The 16,247-nt window shown below is 41.4% G+C and overlaps 1 protein-coding gene across 1 annotated transcript; it reads left to right on the top strand.

The window, feature by feature from the left end:
• Positions 1-562: 562 nt before the first annotated feature.
• LOC147905152 (protein SUPPRESSOR OF GENE SILENCING 3 homolog) lies at positions 563-9,894 on the top strand. The gene is made up of 6 exons (XM_087390555.1): positions 563-1,781; positions 2,106-3,101; positions 8,376-8,670; positions 8,833-9,077; positions 9,211-9,413; positions 9,548-9,894. Exons 1-6 carry the CDS (start codon positions 1,206-1,208, stop codon positions 9,771-9,773), a joined length of 2,541 nt encoding a protein of 846 aa, XP_087246681.1. The 5' UTR covers positions 563-1,205; the 3' UTR covers positions 9,774-9,894.
• The last annotated feature ends 6,353 nt before the right edge of the window (positions 9,895-16,247 follow it).

Raw genomic sequence — 16,247 nt, 5'->3', positions numbered from 1 at the left:
TCCTCCATTCCATTGACCTTCTATCTCCTCCCTGCCCCTAAAGTTGCCTCTTGTCATTCCACCTCCTCCCCAAAGCCTGCCTCTTGTCTTTCCACCTCCTCCCCCCTCCAAGCCTCCATCCAAGAGCTCCTTCTTTTTGACACGTGGTAGGCTCTTCTCCTCCGAGCTCCTCCAAGCTACCACATGCCCTCTCTTTTTTTTTGGGTGTCGTGGTTAATAGCCTAAAGATATCTAATGAAGATATATAAGCCATTGGAAGTCCTATGGCAAAGTAGCTAAAATCGAGGGAGAACCAAAGAAAAGAAGACCGTTACGTTAGTCCTACGCCTAGGGCAGGCCCAAAACCAGAAGAGGGCAATGGTTTGTGAGCGTGATGAGAGGGCACGTGGCGTCGTTTCATTGGTCCGTTTGGCGAGTGTCTCGATTGCGTAGGGTCTTTGAAAGTTGCTGCATCGGACGGCGGAGATTAATCTACGGATGGATGGACTAGAAACAGGTTGGGGCTTTTAGAAGCTATTATTAGATCGCGTCCTTAATAAGGTGCTCTTCTCAAGCTGAGCGCTCGACTGTGAGAGCATGCATTTCGGTCTTCGTTGCAGATTTGCTAGGCTCCCCCACGGCAGAGCTCAAGTTCTGGCGTCCCCCTCCTTGATGTTTTGGCTCCTTCCCTTGTGCATTTGTGACTTTGGCTCGGCTCACTTTTTTGGTCCCAGGAATCCGCTTTCCTCACCTCCAACATTTGCTCGCCACGGCTTCAGCTGTCCGCAATCGGCTGCTTTCCCAGCGGCGTGATATTCAATCCACCTTAGCTCCTCGACCTTCGAGGTGACGTGCTGCCGAGAGATAAATTCTGTTTTACTCCAAGCCACGTTCCCACTTTTCTTTTCGCTCTTTGACCTCCACGGTTCTGCATGTATCTTTCAAATCCTTGCACCTCAGGCATGCCGTCTTACCTCTCCCCAGCATCTAGTTGTGCGATTTTGAAGAATTCTGTAAGGTGGGAAAACTTCCCTACTGCCAAAGCTCTCTTTTGCCCTTGTGCTACGGCAAGGAAGAAGCATCGTCAGAATAGGGCGATTCAAAAGTCTCTCTGCAAGTCAATTTCTGGGTAACTCATTCTCTGTTTCGGAAGATCTTGGAAGTTGAAAGATCAAGTGCATTTTACCTCTTTTGGGAAAAAAAAATGCATTTTATCTCTCCTTGAAATGACGGAGATTGTACGTTCAGTGCATCCCCTACTCGCGCAGCAGGAAAACAGAAACAATATGCGGCATGTGGGAGTGGGTGATCCAGACCTTCCAAACTACTCTTTATCCGGTGGTGGCGAGGTGAAGAAATCAAATAACAGAAGGAAGAAAAAGGACAGGTTAAAGGACCTCCCTTCAAGCAAGGCAGAAAGCGAGTGTGATGCAGCCTTTCAACATAACACTGAACGGGAGAATGCTAAGGACATTGAGGGGGCTGGAGGAGAAAACGAGATGAAGACGGGGGTAGATCTTGATGATCAGATGCGTAGAAAGTCAACTGGCCAACCGACTTCCACAAACGACGGTCAACTTTTGAATCCTAGCGCTCAAAAAGATGAAGGTTGGGAAGTAGCAGGTGCTAGAAAGTTCCGTCGAAACGATGTAGTGCAACAGAATCAACATGGGCAGGCATATCAAGCTGCAGGTCGGGCAAGGGATGGACCATCTGTTATTAAATCTGGTAGTTCCTTGGGTCCTTCTAGACAATGGCGGACATCAGTGAGAACCGATGGCCCGGCGGGTGGACAAAATAAGGTAATTTTGGATAATGGCTATTATGTCTTTTTGGATTGTGGTTGTGCTGGCAAACGCAGGGTGGTAGTCCAACGGGTAAGAGGGATGCTCTCACGCATATACGTTTGGATAAATTTCAATTCCATACAAACCTCGTGGAAACCAAATCAGAGGATTGTTAATTACACTCTCTTTTTAGCACTTCTGGCATACAGGATGCTGTAAGAAATTAGGTGGCAGATTAGAAAGTTGGTACGTCTTAGATAACCAAATATTCATTAGGAGAGTTTCATACGGCACACTTTTTCTGTCATCCCTGCTAAAAATTTGTATTTTTGTTGACAGCCAAAGTCACCTGCGTCTCAAGCAGAAGCTGTAGAAGAAGGAGAATGGGAGACTGCTATGAAGATCAAGGTGAAGGGGAAGAACTCTAACGGCAGAATAAATGGTACTAGCTCCCTGGATAATGGACTCAACCGTAGTAGGAGCTTGGAAGCCCAACAGAATGCATTGAAAAGGAACCCTGTTATTGGAAAAGGACATTCTGTTGTAGAAGTAGTTCCTGGTGGCAGTAGTTCAAATGTCCCCGGTACTTGGAATGGCCAGGGCATTTTGCCACACCCTGCAATTGTTTGGCACCAAAGGAGCACAAATGATGATGTCAAGTCTGTTCTTGCTAATAATGCCTGGGGTAATCGAAGGAGCAGGCCAGAAGTGTCCCAAATGGTGTTCAAATTGCCCTCTGAGATGCAAGAAGGGGTGAACGGTGTGGGCATCACTGGATTTGAAAAGAGTAGAAGCTGTGCACCTTCTCATGCGGACATGCCTGAGATATGTGATGATTTTCCTTCCAGTCCACATTCTGACAGCATCTGCTCTGAGGGCGAGTTAGATGATGATAGTGATTGGGCCGCAAGTGAAGGCTTTGATTCAGATGCCAGCGAGGTGAGTCACGAAATTATGAAAAAGGATAAACGGTTTCGACAGTTTTTTGACACCATGGCAGCGCTTACCATGGATCAACTGAACGAGCATGACAGACAGTGGCATTGTCCTGCCTGCCAAGGTGGAGTTGGTGCCATTGACTGGTACAGAGGACTGCAACCTCTTCTTGCCCATGCAAATACCCTCAGGTCTAAGAGAGTCAAGCTGCATAGAAACTTTGCAAAGGTTCTCGATGAAGAGCTGAAAATACGTGGTGCATCTTCAGGACAAAATGATGGAATGTTTGGCAAATGGAAGGGGCTACATGAAGATCACGAGAGTCTGAACCCGTTGATTGTCTGGCCACCAGCCATTATTATACAAAATACTAGGCTTGAGCTAGATGAGCACGAAAAGGTGAGAATCTAACCGCACAAACTAAGATAACTCAAATCTAAAGCTTATTTTACTTGTAAGGAAACAGAGGTTACTCATCATAAACTTTGCTTTTTGTCACTCTTATCTAGGCAAGATTCTTGTACTTTTTATAGGGATTCAGGGTGCTTGAACACATGGTAGGTATGGACTTCATAAACATGGCAAACCGTTAGCAAATCACCTATGACTCATGAAACCGGGTCCTTGTAAATTCCGTCTTATTTTCGTTACTTTCATAAGGTTGCATCCACCTTCATGTCGCATTGATGGTGCCAATTCTTCCCAATTCCAGAGATTTTCCTGCCTTTATACAACTAAGGAGTCTTTTATTACTCAATGTAGTAATTTGATCACTTTGCTAATACACAAGAGGTATAAGTTTCATAAAAGAGTTAAATTGAGTATGCATGTGCTTTCTAAGTAAGGAATTTAATTTTGCATCATTGTAGGAAGCGGTACATAAGTGTAAGTTTTTCCTTTAGTTTTTCATGTTTTAAATAATTCATTCATTTTGTCATTCTTTCTTTCATTAATACATGAGAATGAGAGAGAGAGAGAGAGAGTTATTTTATTCATTTTTTTTTTTGTCTCTTTTGTTTATTTTTTTTAGTCACTTCTTTCCTTTCTTCTTTATTTATTGTTTTCTCTCTTTTGTTTAATTGACATATTTTAGTAAGCACTGGGTTTGCCCAAGAGACTCCGCGGGTCTTTAGAAACCCAGTATAGCTGCTTGTGCTTGGGCACTAATGACGACATAAGCCTTGCTTTGCTTGCTAGGTATGTCTACCTTTGATTTTCAATTTTTTTTTTGGTTAGCTCATTTTTCTTCTCTTTCATTTTCTCCTTTGTTTTCATTGTAGAAATTTGGACTTGAGAATAACAAAATTTTGAATTTGTACGATTGGATATATTATAGTCTTACAAAGGTATATTGATGGTGCCAATACTCAGTCTAGTTTATTAGTAGTGCTATGGCTACGTGACTAATTGTTATGTTTACATTATTATCTGGATGACCTTAATATGTGGCCTCAATCTTGATTGGAGGTTTTGGTGGCTCGATGGGACCGAGTGGTAGGGTACCAACAAACCAGGCCAATATTTATTAATAAAGATAGCCACTCACATATGTTTGGGTCTTAGGGAGTGTAGTTAAGGGAAGAGTGCATTAGGGTGGATAAACTGGTAGGTCTATGAGTTGTAGGCTATGGGTAGTGTTAAATCGGAATGTCACGGGTATGCTTCAGCCCATGGCATGACTTCCTACTTCGCAGCAGGAGCCTCTGAGACGTAGCAGCAGCCACGGGGCTGCCTCAAGCGCGGAGCCATGCATGTCACCTGTGGGGTACATCTGCACTATACAGGGCAACAAATGCTGTCGTATGTCCATGCAAGGCAGACAAACGGCCAGTAGGACTGCGGCAATCTGCTGGACAGGCCTGTGGTAGGTGCAGCAGCTAGGAACAGCCGCCACCCACATCAGTAGTCATGTGGATGGACAGGCAGATCTGGGACAGGTCAGGACTAGCAGAAATCAGCAAGGCCTTCAACCTTCCACAGCCTCTAGGGTGACCAGCAAAAGCCCCCATAGATCAATTGTAGGGAAAAGGAGAGGGGAAGCAGTCTGCTCCTCTCCACTCCAGCCTCTTAGGAAGGTGTTAGCCTTCAACACAATTTGAATAATCAGCCCTCTGGCATTCTTCAATATTACCAATAAACTATGCTGGGAACCAGTTGCACCTAGTGATGCTCTCTTGCACTCTTCACTCATGTGCATGCAAGCTTGTGTGTTTCAGCTCCTTCGAGTCATTACCCTTCTGCTATAGTGAGAAAGTTTTATAAATGTGAGAGTTTAGCTCATATGGTTGTTACATTGGTATTAGAGCTCCAAAGTTCTTTCTAGATCTTGTGACTATAGGTCTTGTAGTGTATGGTTATGATACGCTCCGGGAGATTGACCTTGAACTTTGAGACACCCTCCAGCTCTAGTTACGTTGATGAGGCGGTGTCAAAGACCCTTACCACATGCGTCTTATAGCTATAGGATGCTTGTGCTGTGAAGGAGGATTGAGATCCAGAGGTCAACACATTGCGTAGGCAGCCAATTACAAATGTGACTGCCCTCCAAGGGGCCAAACCGACTAGATAAAGAACCAGGCCAGGCTGCTTAGCAGGCCGAAGATGAATGGGATTTTGAGGCTCGGGAACGGGACAAAGCATTGGTCCTATCTTGGTCAGGACCAAAGCATCAGAAACTTGGATGCAACTCCATAGCCAGTAAAGTCGTCATTTCTTGGGAAACTCACTTGATAGAGGTATAACAGGAGCAACCCTTCAGTTCTTATTGTATGGCTACCTCTCAGTGGCTCCACAGAGGACAATGGGAACTGTTTCCTCGCTTCCATGTGTCTTTCAGGTGAAGCTGAGTGTTGTGCAGATTATTACAATGCATATTTGGAGATAGCCAGATAGGGCTTTGACCAACTAGATTGTGTCTTCCCATTGTGCTTTCCTCTCTTGAGGTTTGTTGCCATTCATTTTCTGAAAGAACTTTTTTGGGATTTTGTTTCAGCTCCACAAAGCTATAAATTTGTTTGCTCTTGAGAAATATCCTTTTTTTGTTTTGTCCTCTTTCTCGGCTGTGTGTGTGTTTGTGTGTGTGAGAGAGAGAGAGAGAGAGAGAGAGAGAGAGATGCATTACTATCGGGCCAATGAGACAAAGTACAATCACATAGTAACTCATACAAGCCAAGGCCCTTTGTTGAGTACTATACTAAACTAAGCTCAAAGATCAAAACTCAAAACTAATATTCAATCTTAGAGAAATACATAACCAAGGGCCATGGTGCGAAAATATCTCGTACTTGTGTCTGTTGGGTCGTCTCTGTGTGTGGAGGGGAGCTTGGTCTCCGTATCCACTGGTGGGCCATGTCGAGAGTGACACCTCTGCTCGATGACATGTGAAGATAAGTGACCATTTGGAAGATGGCATCAATTTGGAGTGGTGTCTTTGCTTGTACGATCTGGTGGGGGAGTGAGGGTTTGCTCCAAATCATCATGGATCCCATAATCACTTGCAGCCTGTTGAAACACCGTCACTTAGTCTCTAATAGCCACTCCTATAGAAGGGTACATGGCTGTCGGTCTCACGAGTGTATCAAATAGCCATCTCTTCATCGGGGGGTCTTGGAAACGTGCCTGAAAGCATTGCCACTCCTAGAGCTCCTTGTCTCGTGTATGTCGGGCCTTGGCTACGTGGGTCATCTTGAAGATTGCCCCTAGATAGGTGTATGATTGTACAATCTCCACTAGCTCCCCTCGAAAATTGAAGTTGTTTTGATGAAGTACTGCCCGTGACGCGTTGAAAATTATAACCTTGGTTTTGTGAAGGTTGATTGTTGGGTCTCTGTCTCTCTGTGCTAAACACCTCTATGACCTCTAGGTGTCTTTGTAAGCCTGTTGCTGAAGAGGATAGAAGGACTATGTCAAATCGAGAGAGAGAGAGAGAGAGATGTATTAACGTCCTCGGGAGGCCGGGCCTATGGGACAAAGTGCACAAAAAGAAGATTAACATAAGCCTCAATGGGCTGGAGCAAAGAGCGCGCTAGGACCCCTCAAAATCCAATCAATCTATCAACACAAATTGAATCCAATCAACCTTGGAGCTGGGACTCGAAAATCGAAGCCCGACATAGTAGTGGCTCTATGGTGAGCTGTGAAGATATCTCGGATCTGTCTGTCGAGCTGTCTCACGCTGTGGCGGGGGACGCGGTCTCTTCGATCTCTGAACCCTCTGATGTCTAGAGTGACCCCTCATCTTTGTCGGTCTCCCTTGAGGAAAGCTGTGATAGGTCGAACCTCAATAGAATGTGCTCTAGGTGCTCTTTGTCTCGCGTGTGGTCTATGCGTTCCTCTCTCGGCGGCTCTCTGTGCTAATCCAAGCTGCCCTCATGTAAGCTAGCTCCTCCTCCTCTGCTCCGCTGTGTCCTGGAGCTAACTCAAATGTATAGAAATCTGTGACATGTCATTGTGTCCGGTCAGCCTCTATATCCTGTGGCCTAGCCGCCTCGTGCTGCTCTTTGATCTGTCATAGTAGTGGCTCCTTGTGCCGGCGCATCTCTGAGCCCAATGCAGTCTTGGTCATGGAAGTGGATCAGTCTCGTGAGAGTGGACCAAAGCCGCTCCCCTCCAGGTAGAGACGGTGGTAGCGTCCCCGGACCTCATAGTAGGTTGGGAAGGCACAAAGAAAATTCTCCTCTGCCAACTGCCCCCAATGTGCATAACATGTAGATCCCTGCTCTTTGGGTATAGCTGCAGCTCTCCCCACCTCAATCCTCAGCTAATGGGACGAAACCCGCATGTGTCCAATGGCGATCCTCAGTGCATGTGAGACTCCTCTGTCCTCGAGATACTGGGGTCTGATGATGAATCCCTCCAATACTCTTAGGAAGTGGTCGTGATAGAATTGGATCTTGGTGGGAGCTCCTGGTCCCGCCCCCCCCCAAAAGTCCGAGATGTATGGAGCTGAAGGAGATCTAAGTGTATGATACGGTTGATCTCATCTCGTGGGATCGACTCAGGAGGCACGCCCATGCTTTCCATGAGAGAGAGAGAGAGAGAGAGAGAGAGAGAGAGAGAGAGAATGGTAGGGAAAGAATAGAGGAAATGTAATTATTACGATAGGACATGCAGGGGAACATGATAAGGTGAGCCATGAGCGGCAGATTTGCCTCACGTCAATGGAGAGACATCTCCTTCAGATTTTAGAAGACGTTTTGGTAGTTTGATAATGTCGGCTTTTGCAGATAGAGATGCCTTTGTCTGCTCTATTCTGGTCTTCCAAAGGTATACATTTGTCTGCTCCTTTCCATTACTACGAGCGGGGAATGCATTTACACCCAAACCCAAGCATGCATTGCACACATGATCAAAGTGACTGTACCTGATGAATATGGATGAGATACGGACATAAACTTGCATGCATAATCAGCCAAGATTTGAACATTTTCATGCGCTAAGCATGATGTAAATGAGTCTTAGATGCTTGACTTGCTTGCTGGAGTGAAAAATAAAGTATCCTATGTTGATCATCTCCAAATGCTAGAAATGTTGTGCTTTGAATTTTACAAGCTTTTTCTTTTTTAACTCAGCTGTGATAGTTGTGAGTTTTCAGAATCCCAAGTTAATTATATTATTGAAGAACTGCAATGGTGTTAAAGAGTATCAAAGTCAGCACTTACTCTGTTTGTGCAGTGGATAGGCATGGGCAATAAAGAACTGCTCGACCACTTTAAAGAGTACAATGTTGCAAAGGCTCGGCATGCTTATGGTCCCCAAGGTCATCGTGGGATGAGCGTTCTTGTGTTTTCTGACTCGCCAACAGGATACATGGATGCACAACGCCTAAATAAACATTTTAAAGAAGCAAGGAGAGGAAGGGAAATGTGGGAACAACCTGGGAGAATACTTTTTTATCCAGGTGGCAAGCGCATGTTGTATGGTTACTTAGCAACTGCTGAAGATATGGAAATTTTTAACAGGCATAGTGGTAGGTTATGTAAAACTGATTACTCTAATGTAAGGCTACAAGTTTGCAATCTAGCTTGCCATCATTTTAAGATTTATTGTTCTACGTTCCAGCTTTGCATTTTGTCTCAAGGAATCATCAAATTTATCTTGTGAGTGATGTTCTGCCCTGCTTTAACTTCAGGCAAGTCAAAGTTGAAGTGGAGTCAAAGAAGATTACAGGAAGCTGTTGTGGAACCCATCAGGCAAATGGGTGCAGACAATCAGCAATTAAGTTGGCTGAAGCAGAAAGTTGAGGAGCAGAAAGAGCATAGCAAGACATTGGAGAAAACCGTTTGTTTTGTAACAAGAAAGTTGAGGCTGAGGGATGAGGAGATCCAAGTTATCCGGAAAAGTGCCTTGGAGCAACATGAGGAGCATCAAAGAGAGGTAACACAGGATAATCCTTATTTTTATTGTGGTTTTTGAAAACTTGGCAATCATCTTATTTAAATAGACCACCTTGAGGTAGTAAGGTTTCGCATAAACCTAACCTTTTGTTTGAGTCTTGTTGAAATTGTAGATGGATGAACTTGAATGTGCCTACAAGACGAAGCTAAATCAGCTTATGATTAGTAGGGCTAAACAAGAGGAGGAGCTCCAAAAAAAGGAAGATGATTTTAAGCAGGAGCAGATTCGTCTTGTCCAACAACTTGAGATAACCCGTGATACGATTCCTAAGAACAAAACAATTGGTGACAATCAGTTGCATTTGCAACAGGCAAAGTAAGGATTTGTTAAGTTTTTGTTATGCTGTACTTCTAAAGACTGCTTGTTGTAGCTTTACCACTAGCAGGGTGATGGTACAACCTTCGTGGCTTCTGCAGCAATTCACGAGAGATGCACTTTGTTTTTTGCAGAGTGGAAGAGGAAATCGCTTACAAATCAGAACTTATAGAAATGAGCTTGAAAGACTCTGAAGACTATGAGTTTCAAAAGAGAGAGATTATAAGGAAACATCATTTGAAGAGGGTAGAGTTTATGCGCCAGCAGCACGAGCAAATGCTTCATTTCGAGGAGGTGATCGAGAAAGAGAGGTTGGGCCTGCTGGAACAGTATTTGCAACAAAGAAAGAGTCTGAACTGATTAGCAACTTCAACAAGGGAGTTAAAATGGGGAGGGTTTGAGGATATTGATAGCATGGGACATAAAAGCTTTGTGAAAGATTTAAGCCATCAGTTCTAGACAAATTCTATTTAAAAGAAAATTCACCTGTTTTTGCATTGGTTAATTCGTCCTAGTTAGTTCTTATTCTGAATTGGAGTGTCATGCGAATTTGACCTGAGCTCCTCTTTCTCTAATTTTGCCTTAAGTTTTTTGAGGTGAGGTTGCGTTCCTCCTTTTTCTTTTTCTCTCTTCTTCTTTGTCTGATTTTACTCATTTCTGAGGCATGAGCTGATCAACCTCTGCATGGCTGGTTTTTTGTATAAGAAGTCGGGAATTGAATCGCATGCTTAACTACTATTACTGCTGCTCATGTGTCATTTTCTAGAAGTCTAGCCTATAATCTTTCATAAGAAACGAGCACTGAACCCATGCTTTGCACGGGCAAAGATGCATGACCATCCTCAACCACTCCCCATCTGAAGGTGCATCTTTGATTCTTAAATTTTGGCTAAGTCTTAACCCATGGCTCTGAGACCTTCCATCTCCTCCCTCCTCCCGTAGGTGACCTTCCATCTCCTCCATTTCATTGACCTTCTATCTCCTCCTTGTCCCTAAAGCTGCATCTTGTCTCTCCACCTCCTTCCCAAAGCTTGCCTCGTCTTTCCACCTCCTCCCTCCAAGCCTCCACGGCTGTACTAAACCCGTGCTTTGCACGGGCAAAGATGCATGACCATCCGCAACCACTCCCCATCTGAAGGTGGATCTTTGATTCTTAAATTTTGGCCAAGTCTTAACCCATGGCTTTGAGACCTTCCATCTCCTCCTTTCATTCCATTAACCTTCCATCTCCTCCTTCCTCTCGAAGGTGACCTTCCATCTCCTCCATTCCGTGGACCTTCTATCTCCTCCTTGCCTCTAAAGCTGCCTCTTGTTTTTCCACCTCCTTCCCAAAGCCTTCCTCTTGTCTCTCCACCTCCTCCCCCTCCAAGCCTCCATCCAAGAGCACCTTCTTTGTGACATGTGGCAGGCTCTTCTCCTCCAAGTTGCGATGTGTTCTCTCTTTTTCTTTTTTTTTGGATCGAGGGTCAATAGGTTAATGATTTGTGGCAAGTTGGGCTAATTATAGTGATAGCATAGCTCCAAATGTTTTTTTCATTAAAAACTCTATAAATGTAAATATTTGAATCAGCTGAAGGAGACATGCTTGATGGCATATTAGTACTAGCTTATGAAAACTCGCAATATGGTCCCTTGCTATTGAAAATTTAAAAATTCAGTAGGCAAAAATTGGCAAGTATTTAGAAAAATGCAATTCAAACATCAAGACAACTAGGTGATCTTTCTTCAAATGCCTTAAATATTCATAGTTTTTAGTACACCTAGAAGTAGGCTTTCAAAGTTGTTTACTCAAGCATCAGTCTATACTAAGATGGATAAGAAATTACACAAGGGTGGGTAAATATCTATCAAAGAGTACCGTTTTAGTTGCATAAGACTCCAATAGTGACATCACCTTTAGTCAAGGTAAGCCTTTGGAAAGGAGCACCTCTAGTAACAAAATGGTAAGTCTCCATGTATGAGCTCATCATCATCAATAGTCTATAAAAGGCTTCAACAAGAAGTGTCATCATGTCATGTAAGCCTCATCAAAGAGCATTACATTAAATAGTTGGGAATCATGGATAGATGATAATCTACTTCAAAAGGCAACTGCAGATGAAATACAATACTACCAAAAGATATGGAACATGAATAATTTTCATGTTTCAATCAAGAATTAAGAACTTTGACAACATATAGAAAGATTATTTAGAAGGACAAAATCCAACGCCCATGAATTGCCAACAACCATCCTTAATTATCCACATCTACATCGAATGTCAAAAGAAGTTTGATAATATTATGAAGCCCTATGCAAAGGACCAAAATTTCTTGCAAGTCAAAACTATGAGAGGAAATAATCAATCTTATAGCCACATGAATGGGATTTCAAAGAGAGATTCTAGCTTAGATGATGTCAAGTTAGAAGAAGGCACCAACAAATGAGTGATCATTCTCATGAAAACCCCTGGTTCATATTAATTTTGACATCTTTTAACAAGTATTACAATCAATGTAAAACTGGCAATCTCAAACAACCATCCAAATATATCATATATGATTCAACACCAATAGCAATGCAATCAAATTTTTAATCTTGGAAATTCTTATTGATATTGGTAAATAAATTGTGCATGTCAAATAAAGCAATTATGGAGATAATTATCAACAAGAAAATGAAAACACAACAAATAAAAGAGCATAAACTTGACATTCAATTAGCAAACACACTTTTCATTTTAACAATCAACTAAAGAACACTCTAAAATGCTAGCCAATGCGAGAGATTTCAGCACAAATGCATTTAGATGACAAAGATAACTTAATCAACTTTTGAATTAAAAGTATCAAATATTCCAATCAATCACACAATTGATCCAGATAGAGATATGACATGCCAAAGTACATACACATCATTTTACTTTTTCGATGAAAGTTTGCAATTTTCTTTGGGAAAAAAAACTTTCAACCAAGTGAACTATTAGCAAAGTGCAAAGAGCATTCAATTGCAAGAATAATTTATCAAATGACTTGATACAATTTTGGGAAACTTATTATAGTGAATCTCGAAATCTCCACATGTAAAGACATTTTCAACTCTTCAATAGTTCCCATTGATGACCATCAAGTGCATTTCTAGACAAAGAAAGTCATTAGGATATGTGAGATGGAAGCCCAACGAACTCTAAATGTAACAATGTGACCAAAAAGCATTTTTGCACATTATGACAATCCACTTTTCTAGATTTGGAGGCTAGTCATGGCACATTATCATTCTATTATGGCATTTTCCCACCAGTCTATGGCAAGTTTGCATTAATTTATGACAATGTACTCTATTTAGAACATAACATTTTTGATAGCTTGTAAGAAATGCATAATAGTGTGCATAACCAACGTACAACTCAAGCAATGGACTTGGACATCATACAATAAATATCTTCATTAACTTTGAGCTTTAATAAGCTAACTGTTGGGATGTGATAGATACAGTGCATCATTTAAATTAAATCTTTACAAATTTTTTACAATAGTATATTTACATAAGGGATTCTAAATTTATATTTCATGGAAAAGCTCAAATTTTGCAAAGGACTAGAGTGAAATTTCCTATGTAAACTAAGGGCATTTATAATGGCCCTCTAAACACGTATGCTATCTAGCAAATTCTATGGGGTGGAGGATAGTCTATCGCACCATGAACATGGATCAAGTGCATGCAAATGAATACCATGAACATATAATCAAAATTGAGGTATTACGAGTGTTTTTTAAGTAATTAACAACATATATAGATTAATTTCGTAGAGTACAGTGATTGTACAAGCATGTACATGTGTATTCACATACACTCCATGATCAAGTTTGTTTCTCATGAACCCTGATTGCTGAAATATGTGTCAATCTTGTTGTACCAAGCATGTGGGGCTTCGTTGAGATCATTAAGTGCTCAAACCTTTTATACACCTTTTCTTTGCAATTCTCCATTAAGGATGCAAACTTGGCATCCATTTGATGCGAGTATAACCCCATATTGCATGCAAGAGATTCATCCTTGTGACCAGGTGCAAAGTCTCCTCATAGTCAATGCCCTCTTGTTGAGCATATCCTTTTGCCACTAATCTTGCCTTATACTTGTCTACACTCGTATCAACTTTGTGCTTCTCTACAATCCTACCACCTTTTTAGCCAATGACACTCTTTCAATTGGGTGGTTCTGCCAACTCCCAACATTCAATTTTTAGAATGCCCATTATATTCTTCTTCCATAGCATTGACCCACTCCTTGGATTCTATTGCCTCTCAAAAGTTGACACGCTCTTTGAACTATGCCACACAATACCTAAAAACTATTAGCAATCTTCTATGTTTCATACCTTGATAATACTCTCTGCTTCATGCACTAACTTCTTTGCCCACCTCGTGTGTATCTAGATGATGTGGCTTCTTGGCCAGTATGACCATTTAATGTATGAGAATTTGCAAAATGTTTAGGAGATGCTACCCCATTTTGTTGATTGCTCTTATAGCATGCCATTAAATATTCCACATTCTATGGATGTCTGAAAATTTGCATCTTTGGCATTGTCAACCACTTGTTTGTTTGCTCTTCCATTTGATTCCTTATAACCATGATGGCACGTAGCTTGCTTAACCTTCTCATCAAACTACCACACCATCGGAAGTAAACATTTTGCAAGCTACACGATTGTGCAACTAATAAGCTTTATGCACCTCTGCATACCAAACCAAAATTCACTTTTCTTTGTTGGGATCAAACTTACCCACTTATGAGCATAGGTAGTTGAAACTTTGAGATGCTAGACATTTGGCTTATGTCTCCACTCCATGTTTGCTCTGGTGTCATATCATGTAAGGGAATAGTCGGAGATTAATTCAACAAATAGACCATTGTGCAAAGTGTTTCTACCCAAAACATGTCAAGGTGGGTCCTTACTTTGCACCATCCTCTTCCCACAATCAACAATGGTGTAGTTATCCCTTCTGCTACTTCATTTTATTGTTGTGTCTTCGGCAATGAAAATTTTCTACCGTATTTCCCATTGTTTGGATTTCCTAGTAAATGCTTTTGAGACATATTCTCCTCCATTGTCAGATAGAAGGCATTTGATTCAGCAATCAAATCCAGTTTTTGCCATAGTCTTGAACTCTTTAAACTTTCCAAGAACTTTGCTTTATGTTATAGACAAATAGCCCTAGTATAGTTATCAATAAATGTGACAAAATATTTGCTACCACTGAGTGATGGTGTATTAGTCGTGTACCTTGCAATATCACTAAGCACCAGTTTTAATGGTGTCTTGGCTTTAGTGGCATGACCCTTGTGAAAATACTCTTTGTGTTGTTTTCCATAAATGCATCCTCCAATTGAATCTCACTCTTTGATGGATGCAAGTCCATTAACCATGTTCTTGTGTTCAAGGCTTCTATAGCTAGGGGAAAGCCCCAAGAGAAAATTCTCATGACAACACTACCTCATGCATAGCATGAAAAAAGAGGATTTTGCTAGAGATCATTCAAACCATGTGTCACTAGACACCCTCTTGCAAAATGGGAGATTCTACAATTTGACTTCACAAGTCATCCAAATATGTGACATCAAGGTGAAAAAAAGAGAGTGTGAATAGGAGGAAATACATCATTGATTGTAGAGCTTGAGAAATGGCATCAACAATTGACATATGATATGATAGCAAGAGGAAAACCATGGTACTCAAACACATGAGAGAAGTACAAGTTAGCTATATGCTTTGTAGTGATGGGTGTATATGTATATATAGATATAGTTTTGGAAAGTTTAAGAGACTATGATACACATAGAATTGTGGCATCTTCGATGGTAGCAATTCTGCATAAATTGGATTCAGACCCTAAATTATATTTACAGATGATATAACATGTGATCTTTTACTCAAAGTAAGAAATAGTGTAATAATTTTGTAGGTGATAGCCAAGTGAATGATTTGCATGCATCAATCATAGGGGGAGCGCTACATATTAAGTAACATGATCATAACATGAGAGTAGAATAATCCATGAGAGTAGACAATCCTGTCCCCATGTTCTCTTCAGGCACATTTCTCTTCACGCACACTCATCTATTCATGCATATGTTGAGTTACTATCTCTTCTTTCTTAGCATTTTGGTCCTTGCATTATGTAGGTCTTCCTTGTCTTCATTCTTTTCATGATTAGTTCACGAGATTAGTTTCTTGCATACACTCATGCATATAGGTGAGTATTTTCCTACAAATGGTATCAACATTGTGGTTGTTAGGTTCTTGGAAAGATTGAGAAGGATTTGTAGACTTCAATTGGTCTCTCTATTAACTACAAGTCACTGCTACAATCATACCTAAGTGGCACCTCTAATGGACTTTGCTAAGGCAACACCTATGATCAAAGTCTTCAATGATATAAACTTTCATGTGGCAACTTCATACTAGTCTCTTGCTTTTGGAAGGAGGTATTTGACCAGTGATATTGAGAAAAGAGAAGCAAGCTGCTAATGTTATAAACAACGAGTAGGATGCTAAAAATGAGAAGACACTTGGATGATCTAGACAAGCGATAGGTATAAAAGTTAGTTGATCTGAACAAGATGGAAATGGAAGATTGGGATTAGTTGAAATGTATTTTAGTGCCAAAAAGAAGCATGCAATGTCCACACTTTAATATAGTTAAAAGATGGGTCTCTACTACTAATAGTGCAATTTACATCCTCAACATCCCCTCTTAAATTGAGCTTTCTAGATGAGGGTGGTGTGTAAAAAAGAAAAATCTACAGCCAAGGCAAAAAATTTGAACTCCAATGTTGTAATGAGCATGCCT

Source organism: Dipteris shenzhenensis, chromosome 2, assembly GCF_047967505.1.
Source record: "Dipteris shenzhenensis isolate YYH24624 ecotype China chromosome 2, Dip_SZ_1.0, whole genome shotgun sequence".
Lineage (NCBI taxonomy): Eukaryota > Viridiplantae > Streptophyta > Polypodiopsida > Gleicheniales > Dipteridaceae > Dipteris > Dipteris shenzhenensis.
This window is presented reverse-complemented; position numbering and strand designations above follow the sequence as displayed.